Genomic DNA, 20,238 nt, shown 5'->3' on the forward strand with positions numbered 1-20,238 from the left:
TCTGTACCCCAGGGCAGCAAAACTCTCCCAGAACATCAGACAGGAACTTCCACCTTCTTCAACTGCTGGGGCAAACTCACCCTCTCTGTACACATGGGTGGGTTCCTCTCTTGGCCCAAGGTGATGTCGTAATTCCAGATCTCAGCTTCCATGATTTTCCTCTTAAAGGTGTTTCTCCTTCAATATCTCCTTTCCATGTCCCCTTTTATTCCAGGCTGACAGTAGTTTTGTTTATACAGCTCTCTCAAAAAGTCTGTTGGTTTAGCATGTAGGAAACAGGGGTCTGAGGCGCCAGACAGTAAGTCTTTCCACAAGTCTTTCCTAGATAACTGCATCTTCAATCTTGATTTACCGGTTCCAAGTTTAGTTAAGTCCTAAATATCCACAAATCCTGGTGACTGGGTACACATCAAAACACTACATCCCAAACCTCTGACTCCAATGTGGATGGGCCCCTTCCTTGTCCTTTTAACAATTCCAACTGCAGCAAAACTTTCAAACCATCGCCCTGGGTACACTTTCCAGGTTGAACCCAGCACCACCACTGCCGGATTCCTCCACAATCAGCCCTGATGTTGCGAACCGGACCGGCCCATGAACTCTTCAGGTAAGTGTTTCTGTCAACCCCTTAGATGACCTGAGTGAAAATCCTTAAAGAACCCAAAACTCATATCACAAGACACTGAAACCTTCTGTAGAATTTTGTTAGAACATCTTACTCACTTAGATGTTCCACAGATTGTTACTGGTGACCAATATTTAGATATTATCTGAGATCTCTGGCTGCAAGGAGATTTTTCTGATTTCAAACCTGAAGAAGAAATCATGTTCTTTTATTTTGTCACTACTACCCTTCTTTTTTCTGCATCATGTATCTTTTCTACTTCTTCCTCATACACTGCCTCAGCATATCCACTTTACAAATCACTCCATGCCATCGCCTAACATATACTATCTAATCTACAGCTTCAGTCACTAGTCACTCCAACGGCTGGATTTGTCCCGAACACACTCATGCTGAAACCATCTCCATATTAGCATTCCCTTTTAAAAAAAAATTTTTTTTAATTTTAATTTTTTTATTTCTTTTCCCTTCCCCCACCCCAGTTGTCTGCTCTCTGTGTCCATTTGCTGTGCATTCTTCTGTGTCTGCTTGTATTCTTGTCAGCAGCACTGGGAATCTGTGTCTCTTTTTGTTGTGTCATCTTGCTGTGTCAGCTCTCTGTGTGTATGGAACCACTCCTGGGCGGGCTGCACTTTTTTTTTTTTGCATGGGGAAGCTCTCCTTACAGGGTGCGTTCCTTGCATGTGGGGCTCCCCTATGTAGGGGAGACCCTGCATGGCACAGCACTCCTTGAGCACATCGGCACTGCACATGGGCCAGCTCCACACGGGTCAGGAGGCCTTGGGTTTGAACCCTGGACCTCCCATGTGGTAGGTGGATGCTGTCTCAGTTGAGCCAAATCCACTTCCCTTAGTATTCCCTCTTGGTCCTGAAACCCTAGTATGTGTCCTCCCTCAATACACTGTTTTCAGAGGCTGCTGGGTTACTACCCTCCTCCATCTCTACCTGAATATGAAGATACCCTCATTCTCTGACAAGCTTTATTTTTTTTCCTTTTTTAGATTTTTATTTTATTTCTTTCTCTCCCCTTCCACCTCCCCCCATTGTCTGCTTTCTGTGTCCATTTGCTGTGTGTTCTTCTGTGTCCACTTACATTCTCTGCAGCACCAGGAAAGTGTCTCTTTTTTGTTACATCATCTTCCTGTGTCAGCTCTCCATGTGTGCAGTGCCACTCCTGGGCAGGCTGTGCTTTTCTCACGTGTAGCAGTTCTTCCTGTGGGGTGCACTCCCTGTGCGTGGGGTACCCCTACATGGGGGCACCTCTCTGTGGCACTGCACTCTTTGCATGTGGCACCTGGGCGAGCTCACCACATGGGTCAGGAGGCCCTGAGTATTGAACCCTGGACCTCCCATATGGTAGGTGGATGCTCTATCTGTTGAGCCACATCTGCTTCCCTCTGACAGGCTTTAAACTATTCACAAAGGGAAGACAATTCACATGCTATTGGAATAATCGCTACCCTCCTGGATAAGCCCTTCTTATGTCTCAAACACCTCTCATCCCCACTCAATGAAGCTAACTTGGGACACATCTCTTCTCGCTTTTTTAATCACACTATAGTTTTCAATACAACCTCCTTAACTTGGCAAACTAACTCAAAGGTCACTAAAAAACACCTCAGTTCTGCACTAATATGGAATGACGGTGGTATTAATCAAACAATACCACCTAAGTTTAGCAAAAAAACCTATAGAGGTTTTTTGAAACACAAGCTGTCTTGTGTTTCAATATCTCATAAAAGAAAGAACTATTAGGAATTGACATTTATTCTGAACAACTATATAATTCTGTCTAGTCAAAAGCTAAAAAGAACCCAATGAACATCTTTACCTTTCCATTTAAAAACCTTTGTGCCAATCCAATCTCCCTTATGACCCATCTAAACCGTACTATTCTCCATGGTGTGTCAATGTGGTATGTGGTGGGACCCAAATGTTCCAAGATCCCAGTCATCCCAAGGCTTACTTTACCCCTTTTAATCTTTATAACCCCTTATAATCAAAACCCTGGCAGAAACCGAATTTTATTTTCTTTGTGGTAACTTGGCATAGTTAGTTTTGCCAGTAGCCTGGACAGAAATCTTACTGTTGCATCTATAACCCCTAATGCTGCAATCCTACAACCACAAGATATTGCCACCTCTGATTCAATCCCCAACCTTGACTCTTCCCTTGAAACCTCACTTTTCCCAAAACATGAATGCAGAAAAAGACCCTTTTTGGGTGATCCAGAGTTTAAGTACCAGGCCTACAACAACCCAATCCTAGAAAAACCCAGAATAGGACACACTATCTTCCAGAGCCTTTTTTGGTTTGCTGGAATTTCTGTCCTAGAAAGAGCTATTTTCTTTTCTTTTTTTCTGTTTTTCTCTTTATTTTCTTTTACATGTTACATTAAAAAAATTTGAGGTCCCCATATACCCCTCCCCCATTCCTCCCACATCAACAACCTCTTTCATCATCATAGGGCATTCATTGCATTTGGTGAATTCCTTTTGGAGCACTGCTGCATCACATAGTTTACATTGTAATTTACACTCTCCCCCAGTCCAACCAGTGGGCCATGGTAGGACATACAGTGTCCAGCAACTGTCCTTGCAGTACCACCCAGGACAACTCCAAGTCCTGAAAATTCCCCCACATCATATCTCTTCTTCCCTCTCCCTGCCCTCAGCATCTACTGTGGCCACTTTCTCCACATCAATGCTACAGTTTCTTCCATTACTAATACAATAGTTCCATAGTAGAATATCAGTAAGTCTACTCTAATCCATACTCTATTCTTCCAGCCTGTGGACCCCGGGATGCTTATGGAAAGAGCTATTTTATTTTATTTTATTTTAAATTATTTATTTATTTTTAAAAATTACATTAAAAAAATATGAGGTCCCATTCAACTTCACTGGCCCCACCCCCCACTCCCCCCACGGCAACACTCTCTCCCCTCATCATGATACATCCATTGCACCTGGTAAGTTCATCTCTGAGCGTCACTGCACCCCATAGTCAATGGTCCTCATCATAGCCCACACTCTCCCATGTTCCACCCAGTGGGCCCTGGGGGGACCCACAATGTCCCGTAATTGTCTGTGAAGCACCACCCAGGACAACTCCACATCCCAAAAACGCCTCCACATCTCATCTCTTCCTCCCATTCCCCAACCACAGCAGCCACCATGGCTACCCTTCCCACACCCATTCCACATTTTCTCTGTGGACTTTGGATTGGAAAGAGCTATTTTAAACATCTCCTTACAACTACAGCTATCCTGGAATGCCACAGTACAAGCTATCAAGTATCAACTAATAGAAATCAATAGCCTCGCCTCAGGAGTCATTCAAAATCGAAGAGCCCTTGGCGTTCTTACTGCTGTAGCTGGAGGCACAGGTGGTATTACTAATGAAACCTGATGCTTCTACATAAATAAAACTGGACAAGTAGAAGAGAATTTAAAAAGTCTTAAAAGAAAACATTGATATTGTTCAGAGAGCAAGAGATGAAAATGATGGGAGCCCATCTTGGCTCTTCTCTTTTCCCTCATATTTTTCTTCACCTTTAAAAGCTATGCTAATACCCCTAATAACCCCACTAATAGTTATTTTCCTCCTTCTCATGTGTGGCCCTTTTCTCCTCCAGCTCCTCTCCGGATTCATCCACTGAGTTGTTTAAACCACCCCCATATGTAAATGGAGCCTTCCTGTTAGAGAAAGTCAATCAATAACCACCTCAGAATGCAAAACCCCGCGAGCTGTGCCACGCGAGAGGGAAAGTCCTCCTCCCCTAACAGTAGGAAGCAGCCAAAATGAGTGACGCTCCCTTTCCTCCACCCAGCACATGCGAACCTGGTTGTCCACTTTTAAACCTACTTTATTTTTATTTATTTTTTAAAAGATTTATTTATTTATTTCTCTCCCCTCCCCCCCCCCCCAGTTTTCTGTTCTCTGTGTCCATTTGCTGCGTGTTCTTCTCTATCCGCTTCTGTTGTTGTCAGCAGCACAGGAATCTGTGTTTCTTTTTGTTGCATCATCCTGTTGTGTCAGTTCTCCATGTGTACTGCACCATTCCTGGGCAGGATGAACGCTCCTTCACGCTGGGCGGCTCTCTCTACCGGGCGCACTCCCTGAGCATGGGGTTCTCCCATGTGGGGACACCCCTGCATGGCAGGGCACTCCCTGCGTGCATCAGCACTGCGCGTGGGCCAGCTGCACACATGGCTCAAGGAGGCCCGGGGTTTGAACCGTGGACCTCCCATGTGGTAGACGGACACCCCAACCACTGGGCCAAATCCTCTTCCCTTTATTTTTCATTATTATAATCAAAACCCAGGAATGACAAGACTAGGCCCCATTCCTAGTGCACATAACAGCCACAACCTGCAGAAGCTGCAAGTTTATTATTAAACCTATCTCACTGTGAAAGGGCGACTAACCGTTTACTAGAAGAAACTACATCCCATAATATAGAATACCCCCGTCGTGGACCTACATGTCCAGATACAGTTCATTTCCTCAGAAGAGTAGACAAAGAAGCCACCCACCCCACCAACCCCTCCTGCACCCCTAGAGTTCACTGCCCTTAGCCCACCACTCCCTAACCAGCCCCACAGGCACTCAGGCCTTACCTAAGCGCAAACTCACTCCCATTAGCATGTTCCCACCTATAGATGTACTGTATAGATTCATGACTGCCTCTGCCGGGGGTGGGCTGAAGTTTCTATCTTCAGTCCCCTTCCTGTTGGATTTTCTCAATAAATCCTTGCCTGCGATCGCTGGTCTCTGTGTCCCAATTGTCTCACCCTGACATCCAACAAGAGGGAAGAAATTTTATACAAGATTATTCCAATGGTACGAAGTCCAAGAACAGGGAAACTTATTCCTGGAGATATTATCTAGGGAGAATATTAACAAGGAAAGTGGCACCAGGGAATGCTGCGGTGTTGGGAATGTTCTCTAAGTTTGTCATAAATGCTCATCAGTGTTCATATGTGAAAAATCATCTCGGGCAATTAAGATAAGTGCACTTTATGCTCTTTATTATATATTATAGCTTAAAAAAAGTAAAAATAGTTTGTAATCTTGAGTTTTCAAAAGAACTGCACCTTTCACAGTCTGTTCCTCATAATGTTTGGTGTATGTCTACCTCTCACGCTACTGAACCTCTCTCTCCAAGTTCCATTAAAATGTAGATATAGGGGAGCAGATGTGGCTCAACTAATAGAGCATCCGCCTACCATATAAGAGGTCCAGGGTTCGAACCCAGAGCCTCCCGGCCCGTGTGGTAAGCTGGCCCACACAGTGCTGCCTCACACAAGGAGTATCGTGCCTCGCATGGGTGTCCCCTGTGTAGGGGAGCCCCATGCACAAGGTGTGTGCCCTGCAAGGAGAGCCGCCTTGCGTGAAAAAAGCACAGCCTGCTCAGGAGTGGTGCCGCACACACTGAGAGCTGACACAGCAAGAATATGCAACAAAGAGAGATACAGATTCCTGGTGCTGCCAAGAATGCAAGCAGACACAGAAGAACACACAGCAAATGGACACAAGAGAGCAGACAATGGGGTGGGGGGAAGGGAAGAGAAATAAATATAATAAATCTTAAGAAAAAAAAAATGGAGATGTAATACTCTGTACCTTCAATGTGACCTGTTACTTGGGAAAGATCCCCAATGGTTAATGGATATATAAGTGATGACGCACCATGAAACATGAGCCACACTTCTGACTTCAAGGATTTTGAAGATGGATAATGTTTAGGAGTAGCAAAAAGAGAAAATAATTTCTTAAAAAATATACTAAATTGTGTTCAAATGTCCAATCCTGAAACAACTTACTTTCTCTGTTCCCCAAGAGGATTGGAAAATTTTCACTTCTGAAATCCGTGATTACGTTTATATACTCATTTAAGAAACCCTGAAGCTTGTCTCCACAGAGGATATAAAGACAGCACAAGTTCGATTTTTTCCTTTTATTATCATTATTTTTTTTAAAAGATAAATAGATCACATGAAATGTTACATTAAAAAAACTAAGAGGTTCCCATATACCCCACTCCCCACCCCTCCTGCTCCTCCCACATCAACATCCCCATTCATCATCAGTAAGGCACATTCATTGCATTTGGTGAGTACACCCAGGAGCACTGCCACACCGCATGGACCATAGTTTACAAGCTTGCTTTATTATTATTTTCTTCTTTCTTTTCTTTTAAATGTTACATTAAAAAAATATGAGGTCCCCATAGACCCCCACCCTCCCCACCCCAACCCTCTCAGATCAACAACCTCTTCCGTCATCATGGCACAGTCACTGCACCTGGTGAATACAATTTGGAGCACTGCCGCACCACATGGACAGTGGTCTACATTGTAGTCTACACTCTCCCCCAGTCCATGGCAGGACACACAATGTCCAGCATCTGTCCCTGCAGCACCACCCAGGACGACTCCAAATCCTGAAAATGCCCCCACATCACATCTCTTCTTCCCTCTCCCGACCATCAGCAGCCACCGCAGCCACCCTCTCCACATCAATACTATAATTTCTTCCCTTACTAGTCACAATGGTTCCCCAGCAGAACACCAGTGAGTCCACTCTAATCCATACTCTATTCCTCCATCCTGTGGACCTGGGATGGTTGTGTCCAGTCTCCCTCTACATGAAGAGGAGGACAAGCTCCATTTAAAGGCAAGGATAAGGATTCAACAAATGCAATGAGTGTGCCATCATGATGAAAGAAAAAAACAAAAAACGTATGACAGTTTTAAACCTTGGGACAAAAAAAAAAGAAAGCTTGCCACAGTTTTGAACTTGGGGAAAAAAATAAAGCCAAGGATAAGACAGTGAAACCCACAGGTAGTGGGCGGGGCTTAGCGCCTTAAACGGGGCCCCGCCCCTCAGGTGCGCACACCGGAAACAGGAAGTGCGCTCCCTGAGGCCGCCGCCATCTTTCCCCTGCTGCTGCCTCCGGCGGGTTTTCCGCTCTCGGCTCTGGCTGCGGCTGCCTCGCTCTCGGGGCTTGACGCGGGGCTGGAAGGACCTGGCGCGGGGAACGGGCTCTCCTGGCGTTCCCCGCGCAGTCCTGGTCGCTCCGGCTTCGCGGCCTTCCCTGTGGCTTCCTCGCCGGACTCGGCGTCCCGGAGCTCCGGCCCCTTTGCCCGTCCCCCTCCTCCCGGCCTCGCCGCGGGGCGTCTCCTCCGACGGTCCAGGGCTGCTGCCGCCTGCGCCGCCGGTGAGGCCGGGCAGCCAGGGGGGCCTGGCCCCGGGGTGCTCCTACAGGTACTGGTAAGTCCTGTCCGCGCCAGCGTGTTTCCCAGACCCGTGGGGCCTCTAGGAAGCGTCAGCGGGCTCCAGGGGCCCCGCGCCCCTCAGCCTGCCGCGGCCGCTCTCGGGTTCCTTTTCCCCTGCTTCAGCAAGGCAAGGGGTTGTGAAAGTCTTTCTGCTCATGCAAAAGCGGAGACTATTGTGCGGAATGTTTTCCTTCTGCTTTGATGGTGATAGACTTTTAAACTAGATGAGAAGCTAAACTTATATTGGAATTATGAGGTGCGCTGAGAATCCTATTTCTTATCTGTACTTTACTAGGACAATAGTGAGTAGTGGGCCCATTTGGACAATTTCTTAGGCTGTTGTGATAAGCCATGAGTCAAGCCCTGGTTTGTGTGATGCAAAATGTAAATAATGTGGCTGGAGAAGCTTAATGTAGAGTTCTAGAGATCACACACCCGGTCTTCTCTAAGACCTTAAGAACTGACTGAGACAGTAAACGTGCGGGACTGATGGCATGTCAAACAATTTCCGGTAAGAAGGAGCCGTGCTTCTTAATAGGGTGAAGGATTCTTCCAGCAGAAACCCAGCATATTCCCAATGCCAGAGCATCAGATTCTGGGAATGAGGCCAGACGGAAGCCATGCATTGTGAAAGTAATCAGAATACTAAAACAGGTGCAGTACAGCATTGGCAGAGTGCCTAACTCTTTAAATTAGTAATTATTTAGCAGAGTGCTTTTGTTTGGGCAAATTTGAAATGTGCAAGCATTAGAAAGTCATGGTTTCCAGGCAGTCATTCTGAATGTAAAGTAAAACTTTAGTCAATAATAAATGTGTGGCATCTGTAGAGAATTCATTTATTTTAAAACTAAAAGTAATGTAGAATGAAACTAGTATGCATATATCTAATCTTTTAATAAAGGACACAAGGGGAGAAAATGAACAGACAAAAAGTTGAGCAGTGACAGTATATATCTTTAAATATTTAAAGTATGGGTGAGGGGAGTGAAACCAAAAGAAGAAAGAAATGTTAATTGCCAAATGGACAGGAAAAATATTGACCACATATCAAGTGATATAAATGACGTGGATATGTGAAGATAGAACCGTTTTAACTGCACATAATAAAAATCAAGAAAGCATGGTGGATTCATTCACCACATTTGGAATACAAGTTCTCCAGAAAATTCACCTATGTTGATATCGAATGTAAGTGTCTGGTTGATTTATAAGGCACAAAATTACCTAGGTGAACCCAGAGCCTCGATCTTGGGCCCCTAATTCCCTGAGAAAATGAGCTTCCTGTGTTCCAGCCTGGCTAGACCAAGGTGATTTTCCTACGATCAGATAATGAAATTTCGTCATCTCTGATCCTGCTGCCAGAAATAAGAGGCCTGTGGTTCAATATGAAGAATGATGGCGTGTCACACGTTCACATTAAATATAATACTTTTAGGGTAAAACAGTGCCCCAGACCTGGGAGGAAACTGCACAGGGAAATGGCTAAATTCCAAGAACTAGTCACTCTGGCATTCAACCCATCCCCTCCCCATCCATCTTATACTTCAGGTTCCAGCTGTGGCACGGGGACAACTGGTCCCATCTAGGGAGCTTGAGACCCAGGGTGTCCACCTTGTACATCCATACAGTACAAGTAAGGATTTCAGCTGTTCTGACCGACTGTGGACCAGACAATCACCTGCTTCCAAACTCTCTTGGCCCTGCTTCCACTCCATCCCCCTTACGTTCAGTGGCTTCCTGGGCTGTAGAGTACACTTACTTGGACTTCTAGAAGCTGGAGGCGGGAAATGGTGAGTACTACCTAGAGAATAGGGTTATCTTGAGCCTAAAGGGTGAGGCTACATATGGCTTGGTGGTGTACCACCTTTGTCCTAGCCCTTTAGTTTCTTCTCTGGGAAAAAAGGTCGCAGAGAGAAAAAGATCGCTGAACACCGCGGGGCATCCTGAGATACCACCCACTGTCACTAGGCCCTTCTTGACCAAATGGAGTTTTCCAGGCCCTGGAAGCCTAGAGCTATCTTCCTGATGTGATTTTTCAGACTTGGCACCACAGGGATTTAGCTTTCCCATCCTGGGTGTTGGTGCTCTGTATAATGTCAGAATATCCTGACCAGAGCCTATTGGAGTAGCTTATTTCAGCTCCCTCTGGCAAGGAGGCCAAGCCCCATTCCTCCATAACCACCGGCGTCCCATCATTGCTCACACTTCTCTTGGCTTCCTTCAGGCACTGGGGCCTTCCTGTAACTTCAGCTCCACCTCTCACAGTGGGTTGTGGGGTGAAGAAGGGGAGTGGCCGTTATTAGGGGAAGAGCCCTGACTTTATTCTTGGGGTCCTGAGTGGCGTTTGGTGCTGGTGAGAAGGAGCCCTGCTGGATCATCCTTCAGAATATGCTTCAGAATATTACGTGGTCACTGACTCCAGTCACTTCTCTGACTTCACTTATAATGACCCCTTGGCATCTTGTTCTGCCCCCATAATGCTCTTCTCTGCTCTTCCTAAAACCTGCTGAACACACGTACGCCTTCTGCCTGTCCTCTAGCTCTTTTCTTTTTCTAGTATGTTAAATTCCCTGATGTCACCTTGGCATCCGTGGTGTGTCAGCACAGGTGTGTCTTTTTTTTTTTTATGACGCCAAATTAACTGTATAGCCAAATTAACACAGTATGGTCACTTGAATTGTCAGCACTGCCAATACCCTGGTTCCTACTCTACTTTTTTTTCTGCACTATACATAAGATGTACAATTTAATTTTGGATTGTTTAGCTCTCGTCAGCCCTTAGAGAAGAGATCTTTGAGTTTTTTATGGGTTAATCTTAATTATGTAGAAGTGTCTGTCACTCTTGAGGTTCTGTGATTTTCTATTCAGTTGCTTTTGTAATATTGCCTTTCTTTTCATGCTTCTTTCCTTGTGCATTTCATATATGCTGCTTTTTATACTTCCCAGTGTTGTATTTTATATGTTTAGTCTGTTGATAAGGAATTTTCCTTGTTTTTGTTTGGACAGACAGTGATTCTGTCTTTTGGGTGAGGGGCAGTTGTACCCTTTCATTCTCTTGCTTCTGTGTTGAGCATCTGAGATGTATATTGACTTTTGGAAAAATCATCACACTTAGTTCCAACTTTTTAGAATGAAAGTACCTTTTTAAAAACAAAAAAAACCAACCAAAACAGGATTCACTGTCCTGTATTTTCTGAAGTGATTATTTTGCTTTTCTGTCTCATCCCTGCACTACCTCACTATAAGTATACCTTTGTGACTTACTCTGTATCCCCTAACTGAATTGCATTTTCCGTAGAATTTACTACCTCCTAATATGTTTTATCTTACTTGTTCATTACTTTCCAAAGTATTTATAATCCATATGCATCTGAATATTTCTGTTTGTTCCCTGCTTTATCTCCTTTGCCTTGATGAAGTGAGATCTGTGTAAATACATTTTACTAAATGAAATAGCCCAGAGTTAAAGGCCTGGAGGGAAGCTGTCTTGCCTGAGACACAAGGCTTTGGAGGAGGAGCCCGAGGTCTAAACTGAATACAACTTTTGCTTTGCCTACTCTGTACAATTTCCAATAAGGCTTTCACTCATTCCTGGTCTTCTTGGAGAATAATAACCAGAAAAATACCGAAAGTCAACAGACATGACCAGAAATGTAGTGGTCAGGAATTTAGGCCTCAAAGACAAATTGTCCAGTATTCTGACCCAAGCAACAATTGATTCTTTCTAAACTTCCTTGCTTGTGAACTATTTTAAAAATCTGTTTAAATGACCTAGTGTGTGGGAAACTTTTGACAAAACCTTTCACTTATCATGGTTCCTCAGTAGATGGGCCATTTTATCATTTGTATATTGTAGTAATTATATATCGTAGTAATGGATATTTTTAAAATTTACCATTTTTAGAAAAGTTATAATTTATTTAAAAATGCAGAAAATACATAACTGGTATAAACCCTCCTCTGCAACACTTTACATTAGTGCGGGGATTCTTAACTAGGGGTCTGCAGACCCTTAGGGGTCCATGGAAGGATTTCTGGGGAGAAGGGGTCCTATCAGCTTGAACTAATTTTTCCTAAAGATTGATTGATTGATTCATTCATTCATTCATTCCCCCCCTTGCGGCTTGTTCCTTTCTTTGCTGTCTCTTCTCTCTGTCCATTCGCTGTGCTTTTTTTTTTCTGTATCTGCTTGTCTCCCTTTTGTTGTGTCATCTTGCTGCGCCAGCTCTCCGCAGCACACGGGCCCTCAGTTCTCTGGCACACGTGCCAGCTTTGCCTTCACAAGGAGGCCTTGGAACGTGAACCCAGGGCCTCCCATATGGTACATGGGAGCCCAACTGATTGAGCCATAGCCACTTCTCTAGTTTGAATTAATTTTGAATAATGCTAAAATTTAATTTATAGGCTTGCTGATGTTGAGTGTCATAAAACTATCTGTTGCTACATTCTGAGAAAGGGTGTGTGATTTTCAACTGACTGGCAAAGGGGTTCATGGAACAAAAATGGTTAGGAACCCCTGCATTAGTGTGATACCTTGTTACCAATGAAGAAACAATATTATAATTATACTATTAATTACATAATCCAGAGTTTACATTAGGGTTCATTGTGCTGTACAGTTCTGTGGATTTTATTTATTTATGTTTTTAAAGATTTATTCATTTCTCTCCTCTTCCCCCACCCCCCCGTCCCAGTTGTCTGCTCTCTGTGTCCATCCGATGCGCGTTCCTTTGTCCGCCTCTGTTGTTGTCAGCGGCATGGGAATATGCGGTCTCCCCTTGGTGCGTCATCCTGCTGTGTCAACTCTCCTCGTGTGCGGGGCCACTCCTGGGCAGGCTGAACTTCCCTTCGCGCTGGGCGGCTCTTCCCATGGGCGTACTCCCTTTCTGCGGGGCTCCCTTACACGGGACAACCCCATGGCACGGCACACCCTGCGCACATCAGCACTGCGTGTGGGCCAGCTCCACATGGGTCAAGGAGGCCCGGGGCCCGAACTGGGACCTCCCATGCAGTAGATGGGTGCCCCAACCACTGGGCCAAGTCCGTTTCCCTGGATTTTAAATTTTATATTCTAGTAGCACAAATATAACCTAAAATTTCCTCTTTTAACCACTTTCACATATATAATTCAGCCTTGTTAATTACATTCTTAATTTTGTAGTATCATCACCACCACCTGTTACCAAACAATTCCATCATCCCAGATAGAAACTCTTTACCAATGAAGCAATAAATCCTTATTCCCTATTGTCACCCTGACCCTTGGACATCTGTATTCCAGTTTCTGACTGTAAATTTGCTTATTCCAATTATTTTATACTAGTGAGATCATACAGTATCCTGTTGTGTCTGATTTATTTCACTCAACATGATGTCTTCAGGTTCATCCATGTTTTCACATGTATCAGAATGTCATTCCTTTTTAAGGCTTAATCTTCCACTTAATATATATGCCCATTTGTTTATCCGTTCATGTGTTGATAGACACTTGCGTTGCATCATCTTGGCAATTACGAATAATACTGCTGTAAACATCAGTGTACAATTATCTGTTTGACCCCCTGCTTTCATTTACTTTGGGTATATATCTAGAAGTGGAATTCCACATCTTATGGTAATTGTACTTGAGTTTCTGAGAAACTGCCAGCTATTTTCCATACATATCAATAGTGAATGTGTTCCTCTTTCTTCACATCTTCTCCAAGATCTGTTACTTTTTGTGTTTATAATAATAGCCATTCTAGTGGGTGTGAAATGGTATCTTATTTTTGGTTTTGATTAGCATTTCCCTACTGGGTTTACTGATGAGCATATTTTTATGTACTTATTGGCCATTTGTAGATCTTCTTTGGAGAAATATTCAGTTCTTTTGCCAATTTTTAATTGGTGGTTTTCTTTTCATTATCAGGTTGTAAGATTTCCTTTTATGGTCTGGATATTAAACCCTTACCTGATAATGTGGTTTCCAGATATTTTCTCCAATCTGTAGGTTGTCTTTTTATTGTCATGATAAAGTTCTTTAACAAATATGAGGTTTTGATTTTGATGAAATTCCATTTATCTAATTTTTTTCCCCTTTCTTGGTCATACTTTTAGTGTAAAATCTAACAAGCCTTGTCTACTACAAGTTCTGAAGATGCTGTCCTATCCATAATAATCACACATGATTATAGATTTTGGATGCTAAATTTTAGGTACCATGGTGTATTAGTCAGCCAAAGGGGTGACACAAGGCCAACTGTAGACTATTAGGTGACTAACTCTGTTTCTCTCCCAGGACTTGAATCTCTCTGGGCTCAGCGGCTCTGCCTCTCTGTGTGATTACTTCCTGGGCTCCAGCTCAAAACCCCAGCATTAAAACTCCAACATCAGAACTCCATCTACCTCATCTGCTGTATTGTGTAGTTTTATCTGTGAGTCTCTGCCCACCAAGGGTGTGGGAACTCAGCCTACTGACATAGCGCAATCAAAGCCCTAATCATAATTTAATCATGTCTAGGTACAGACCAGTTTGCAAACATAATCCAATATCTATTTTTGGAATTTGTAAACCATATCAAACTGTGATACTGCACCCTCTGAATTCCGAAAATACATTACAGTATTCCAAAAAAACCTTAAATCAGTAGCATTGCTAAGTATAGAATCACATTATAATCAGTCTAAAGAAATACAGTTTGTCTTGAAGCAAAGTCCCATCTGACTATAGAATTCTGAAACTTATAAAACAATTTATCTGCTCCCAATACACAAATGGACAAAGGATAAACATTTCTATTAAAATAAGAAGAATGGTGGAGAGAGACATGAGTTATGGGTCCTCTACAGTTCAGTAAACCTACAGGGCATACTTCATTAGATGTCAAAGTCTGAGAGTCATTCTTATGATAATGGTTTCTTCTTCCTGGGGCCTCACGAGGATCCACACTTTCTACAGGCTTACCCAATGGCCGTTTTCTTGGCTCCACCCTCATCAAGCATCTTGGAGGCAACCAAGCTCCAGACCTCACCGTTGAAGAGCATTGGAGTAGTTGCCACACCTTACCCAATCCTTTGGGTTAGAGACTTAATCCCTAGCACAGTGACGTGAAGACAATATCCTCCCTAACTTTTGGCATATAGGCTCAACCCACCCAGAGTAAAAAGTTTATCACCTGACCTTCCCTAATCCATGGGGTATAGGTACACCCCTCTCAGCTCTTTGGGGTGCTGACCTTAACCACCCTAACCCTTCAGGAATGTGCTTCACCTGCTGTGTACCCTGGGGTGGGAGAACTCTCCCCGCACATTGGGTGGGAACATCCACTCTCTCCCACTGCTGGTGCAAACTCACCCGCTTTGTACAAATGGGTGGGGTTCTTCTCTTGGCCCAAGGTGATCTCTTAATTCCAGATCTCATCTTCCATGGCTTTCCTCTTAAAGCTGTTTCTCCTTCATCCTCTCCTTTCCATGTCCAAGCTTGACAGTGGTTTTGTTCATACAACTCTCTCAAAAAGCTTGTTGGTTTAGCATGGAAGAAGCAGGGTTCCAAGCCATCAGGCAGTAAGACTTTCCCCAAGTCTTTCCGAGATAACTGCATCTTCAATCCTGATTTACAAGTTTCAAGTTTAGTAAAGTCCTCAATTGAGGCACTATCATCTGGGGACTTGATTTCCAGAGGTTTGGAATTTCCAGAATTCTGTTTTCTTTATGCCCAACATTTCAGTCCTCAGCATATTTCTCTTGTCCAGCATTTTGCTATAAGCTGCAAGGAGAAGCCAAGCTGCATTCTCTGGGTTTATGTTAGAAAGTTCTTCAGCTCAATGCCAGGCTTGTCATTTTCAAATTCTTCCTCCCGTAAAACATCAGGTGTCAATCTTGGTAAGTTCTCTGCAACTTTAAAAATGGATTGCCATTCCCTTAGTTTCCAATAATAGTTTCATCGGTGAATTCTAAGGCATCATAAAAAGTCTCTCTAGTATCCATATTGCTCATATTGCTATCAACATTCTCTTCAAAGGTTTTTTTTCCATCTAGCATTTCACAATTCTTCCATATACCCATTATCCATTTATATTAAGAAAACTGTTCCAGCATTTTGGTAATTGCAAAAGCACTTCTCCACTCCTTGACACCAAACTCTGTATTAGCCAAAGGGGTGCTGATGCAAAATACCAGAAATTGGTTGGCTTTTATGAAGGATGTTTATGTGGGGTAGAAGCTTAGAGTTACCAGGCCATAAAGTGTAGGTTATTTCCCTCACCAAAGGCGGCTGCCAGGTGTTGGAGCAAGATGGCCACCAACATGTGGAAGGGCTCAGGCTTCCTTTTCCTCTTCAGGTTCCATGGTCTCATCTTCTTCCAGTATCAGCTGTAGGTTGGGATAAGTCTCATCTCTCTTCTGGGGCTCGTTTCTCTTTGGGCTCTGCTGCTCTGCTCTCTCCACAAGGGCACCTGTAAACTATCAGGTGAACAGTCTTATCTCTCTTCCTAGGGCCTCTGCCTTGTCTTTTTCCTCAGATACCTGCTTCTCTGTGTGTTTACTTCCTGGGGCTCCAATATAAAAGAAAAACCGACACCTGCTCTGCCATGTGGTTTTCACTCTTGAGTTCGCGCCCACCAAAGGGGTGGGGAATCAACATCCTACTTATGTGGCTCAATCAAAACCTTAATCATAATTTAATCAAGTGCAAGTGAAACCTCTGAATCCAATATAATCTAAAATACCCAAAGGACAGACGAGCTCAAAAACATAATCCAGGGAAATGGACTTGGCCCAGTGGTTAGGGCATCCATCTGCCACATGGGAGGTCCGCAGTTCAAACCCCGGGCTTCCTTGACCCGTGTGGAGCTGGCCCATGCACAGTGCTGATGTGTGCAAGGAATGTCGTGCCACGCAGAGGTGTCCCCCATGTAGGAGAGCCCCACACACAAGGAGTGCGCCCAGTGTGGAACAGTGCAGCCTGCCCAGGAATGGTGCTGCACACATGGAGAGCTTACACAACAAGATGACTCAACAAAAAAAGAGACACAAATTCCTGTGCCGCTGATGACAACAGAAGCGGACAAAGAAACAAGATGCAGCAAATAGACACAGAGAACAGACAACTGGGGTTGCGGGGGTAGGGGAGAGAAATATGTAAGTAAATAAATAAATCTTTAAAAAAAAAAAAGCATAATCCAGCATGTATTTTTGAAATTCATAAACAATATCCAACTGCTACAGTGTGTGTTGCCCTTCTTGGATATTGATATTTCTGTCTTTCGTAAGGGTAGGAAAGTTTTCAATCATTATTTCTTCAAATATTTTTTCTGTCTCTTTTCCATTTTCTTTTCCTCTGGGATACCGACAGTGTGTATGGTTTTGCATTTCACATTGTCATTCAGTTCCCTGAGACACTGTTTCATACGCTTCTCTTTCTGTTCTCCTGTCTTTTCCAGTTCAGATGCTCTATCTTCAAAATAACTAATTTTGTCTTCAGGCAGTTCAGATCTGCTCTTATGTTCCTCTAATGTATTTTCTTAAAAGATTTATTTATTTATTTATTTCTCTCCCTCCCCCCCTCACCCCAGTTCTCTGTTCTCTGTCTATTTGCTGCGTCGTCTTTGTCCGCTTCTGTTGTTGTTAGCAGCACGGGAATCTGTGTTTCTTTTAGTTGCGTTGTCTGGTTGTGTCAGCTCTCCCTGTGGGCGGCGCCATTCTTATGCAGGCTGCGTTTTCTTTCACGCTGGGTAGCTCTCCTTATGGGGCGCACTCCTTGTGCATGGGGCTCCCCTACGCACGGACACCCCTGCATGGCAGACACGCCTTGCACACATCAGCACTTTGCATGGGCCAGCTCCACACGGGTCACGGAAGCCCGGGGTTTGAACCGCAGACCTCCCATGTGGTAGACGGACGCCCTAAACACTGGGCCAAGTCAGTTTCCCCCATCACTCTTTTAAAGCTGCATTTTCTTCACTTGGCACTTGCCCAGTTACTTCAGGCATTTAAATGTTTTCTAAGGTTTTGCATAAATTGGCTGTTAGTTTTACTTGTTGGTCAGAGAATCTGTGGGAGAACAACACATGTTGGCTGACTGGAAGACACGGTGAAGGTTTTTGACTCCTGCAAAATGTGAAATTTGACCTTTTGCAATGGAGGAGCCTTGAATGTTGGCTCTGGGTGTAAGTTGGCAGTGAAATCACCATTGTAAGAAGTAGAGATGACATAAGCAGCTGTCTTTACCCCTGCCCTGACACAGGGAGCCTTCCTATTCTGCTTTATTGCTCGGGCAAATTAAAAACATCAGAATTCTTTTCTTCTATCACTGTATGTGGAAGCCACCAGGTCGATGATCTTTCTTCTCAGGGTCCAGTTATCAGGGTGAACCTTAGAGCCCCCAAGTTGCTACAGTAATTGGAGTTCAGATAGTCATGGGCAGTGATGTGAAGAAATTTTAGTGTCAAGCCTCCAGAGGACTGGTGTGAAAGTCTCTGTTTCCTAGGATGCACAGACAAATTAACCGATAAAATAGGAATCTCAACCGTTTCCTCTCAGTTAGCAAAGAAGACAGCATCTTCTGGCTCCTGTGGAAATAGGTCTCTGGCATATTATGACATTCAAATGTTCTTATTTGTGTGTCTGGGTGTATGTTTGTTGAGCAGAGTAGTCACTAATAATTGGTGTGCACATAGTTCCAGGCTAAGTGTGGGAATTGTGGGGAAGTCTGTATTCTCTTGCTTCTGCTCTCATTTGAGTTCTTTTAAATTCTCAATACCCTTGCCTTTCTTAAGGGAATGGATAATATGACAGTGAAATTGCTGAGTTCTTGAAAAATGGACAACAGATATGTAAAACTTAATACTTTTCCAGAAGATTTTCTTGGCAGATGATTTTGAGGATGTGTAGTTCTTAAAGGAATTATGGTCAGCTCAAGGCCTGGGTTGAGAATTTGTTCTTACACCTGATAGTTTGTCTCTAGGACCTTCCATGGCTGATGTGGAACAAAAGGAAAAGCTGCCAGTCCCTAACTGATTCCCAGTTATTGCTATCTCATCCCGGTTCCACCCTTTGCCTCATTGTTGTTGAATGTTCTGGTGGGCTTTATGACAAGAGGAGAAAATATGTTTTGTATAAGGAATTAATGCTCTGACTGTGGAAATAAGGCTTTCATTTGTAGGGCATTTCTCTCGTTTGTGCTATGTGCTCTGACTCTTCGAAGCCGTAGAGACAGAGGAAGGAGACTGGAATTGTTCACCAGCAGTGTGAGGAGATCTGCCATGATAGAAGGTTGTTGAATCTGTAAGACAGAATGCAATGACTTTAGGAAGTGAATGTATATGGTGAGAGCAAGATGCTGATAGCCAAGCCCTAGTGTAGGTCTTGATAGAACCCAAAATTCTCTGAACTTCCTAAGACTTTAGCTCTCAGCCTCACTCATCCTCTTACACACACTGGGGAGATGGTTCCTTGCTGACTCAGAATATGTGGGGTGTTTCAGGATTCAGTAGTCTTTGAGGATATTGCCATGGACTTTACCCAAGAAGAGTGGACTTTGCTGAATCTTGCTCAGAGGAAACTCTACAGAGATGTGATGGTGGAAAACTTCAGGAACCTGACCTCAGTAGGTAAGGATGACATCATTTTTAAATGTAATCTTTAGTGAACAAATATATTTTACTCATTGACCTAAGCCTAGGATTTTGTGTGAGGAATTGTACTAGATTAAGAAATAAGAAAGGCGTGGTTGTTTTTTCTCTGAAACGTTTATCCACTGGCCTTCCCATGAACATTAAAGATCTGTATACTAATCCCACTTTTTATTTCTGTTATGCATTAAAAAGTCTTGAAACTCTTCAGGGTGGTAAGTGTGGTCCTTGGCCTCAGGTGTCACTTTGGGACATAGAGAAGATGAATGATTTGGGAACCTCATTAGAATTGTAATGTCTTTGAGAAATTTGACGTATTGAATTTGCTGCAGATAAACTCATGCCTTGCCCTTTTCAGGAAACCAGATTATTGGGCTTATGACCAGGCAAATGTTTGATGTTCTTCCTATTATGCCTTTATCCCATGAGGACAATGTCACCTATATTCATCCCATTTTTTCCCCTAGAGATGAAAGGAAAAGACCTGAGGAGAGTAAAGACAGGAATTATCCAGAGCCATTGCATTGGGGAGTACCGGAAGGCAAAAACCCTCTAAAGGATGAACCATGTATAGTGGGAATCCTATTTTAATAAGTTGAAAAAATTCTCTCGGTTTGAGAAATCTTAACTTCCTTTTTGGCTCCTCAACACTTCTTTCACATCTGCCTTGTTCATAGAGAAAAAGGCCTTCCCTGTTTCCTTCTCTAATATATGTTTGGGC

The 20,238-nt window shown here is 43.6% G+C and overlaps 1 protein-coding gene across 1 annotated transcript in view; it reads left to right on the top strand.

Moving 5' to 3' along the window:
- Nucleotides 1-7,549: 7,549 nt before the first annotated feature.
- The window catches only part of LOC101418263 (zinc finger protein 699-like), a 41,070-nt gene continuing 28,381 nt past the window's right edge, over nucleotides 7,550-20,238 (top strand). Inside the window, 3 exon segments of the mRNA XM_058290242.2 lie at nucleotides 7,550-7,903; nucleotides 9,457-9,698; nucleotides 19,370-19,496. Coding sequence (XP_058146225.2) covers nucleotides 9,696-9,698; nucleotides 19,370-19,496 — 130 coding nt within the window. The 5' untranslated portion in view covers nucleotides 7,550-7,903; nucleotides 9,457-9,695.

This window comes from Dasypus novemcinctus, chromosome 30 (assembly GCF_030445035.2).
Source record: "Dasypus novemcinctus isolate mDasNov1 chromosome 30, mDasNov1.1.hap2, whole genome shotgun sequence".
In the NCBI taxonomy this organism is placed as follows: domain Eukaryota; kingdom Metazoa; phylum Chordata; class Mammalia; order Cingulata; family Dasypodidae; genus Dasypus; species Dasypus novemcinctus.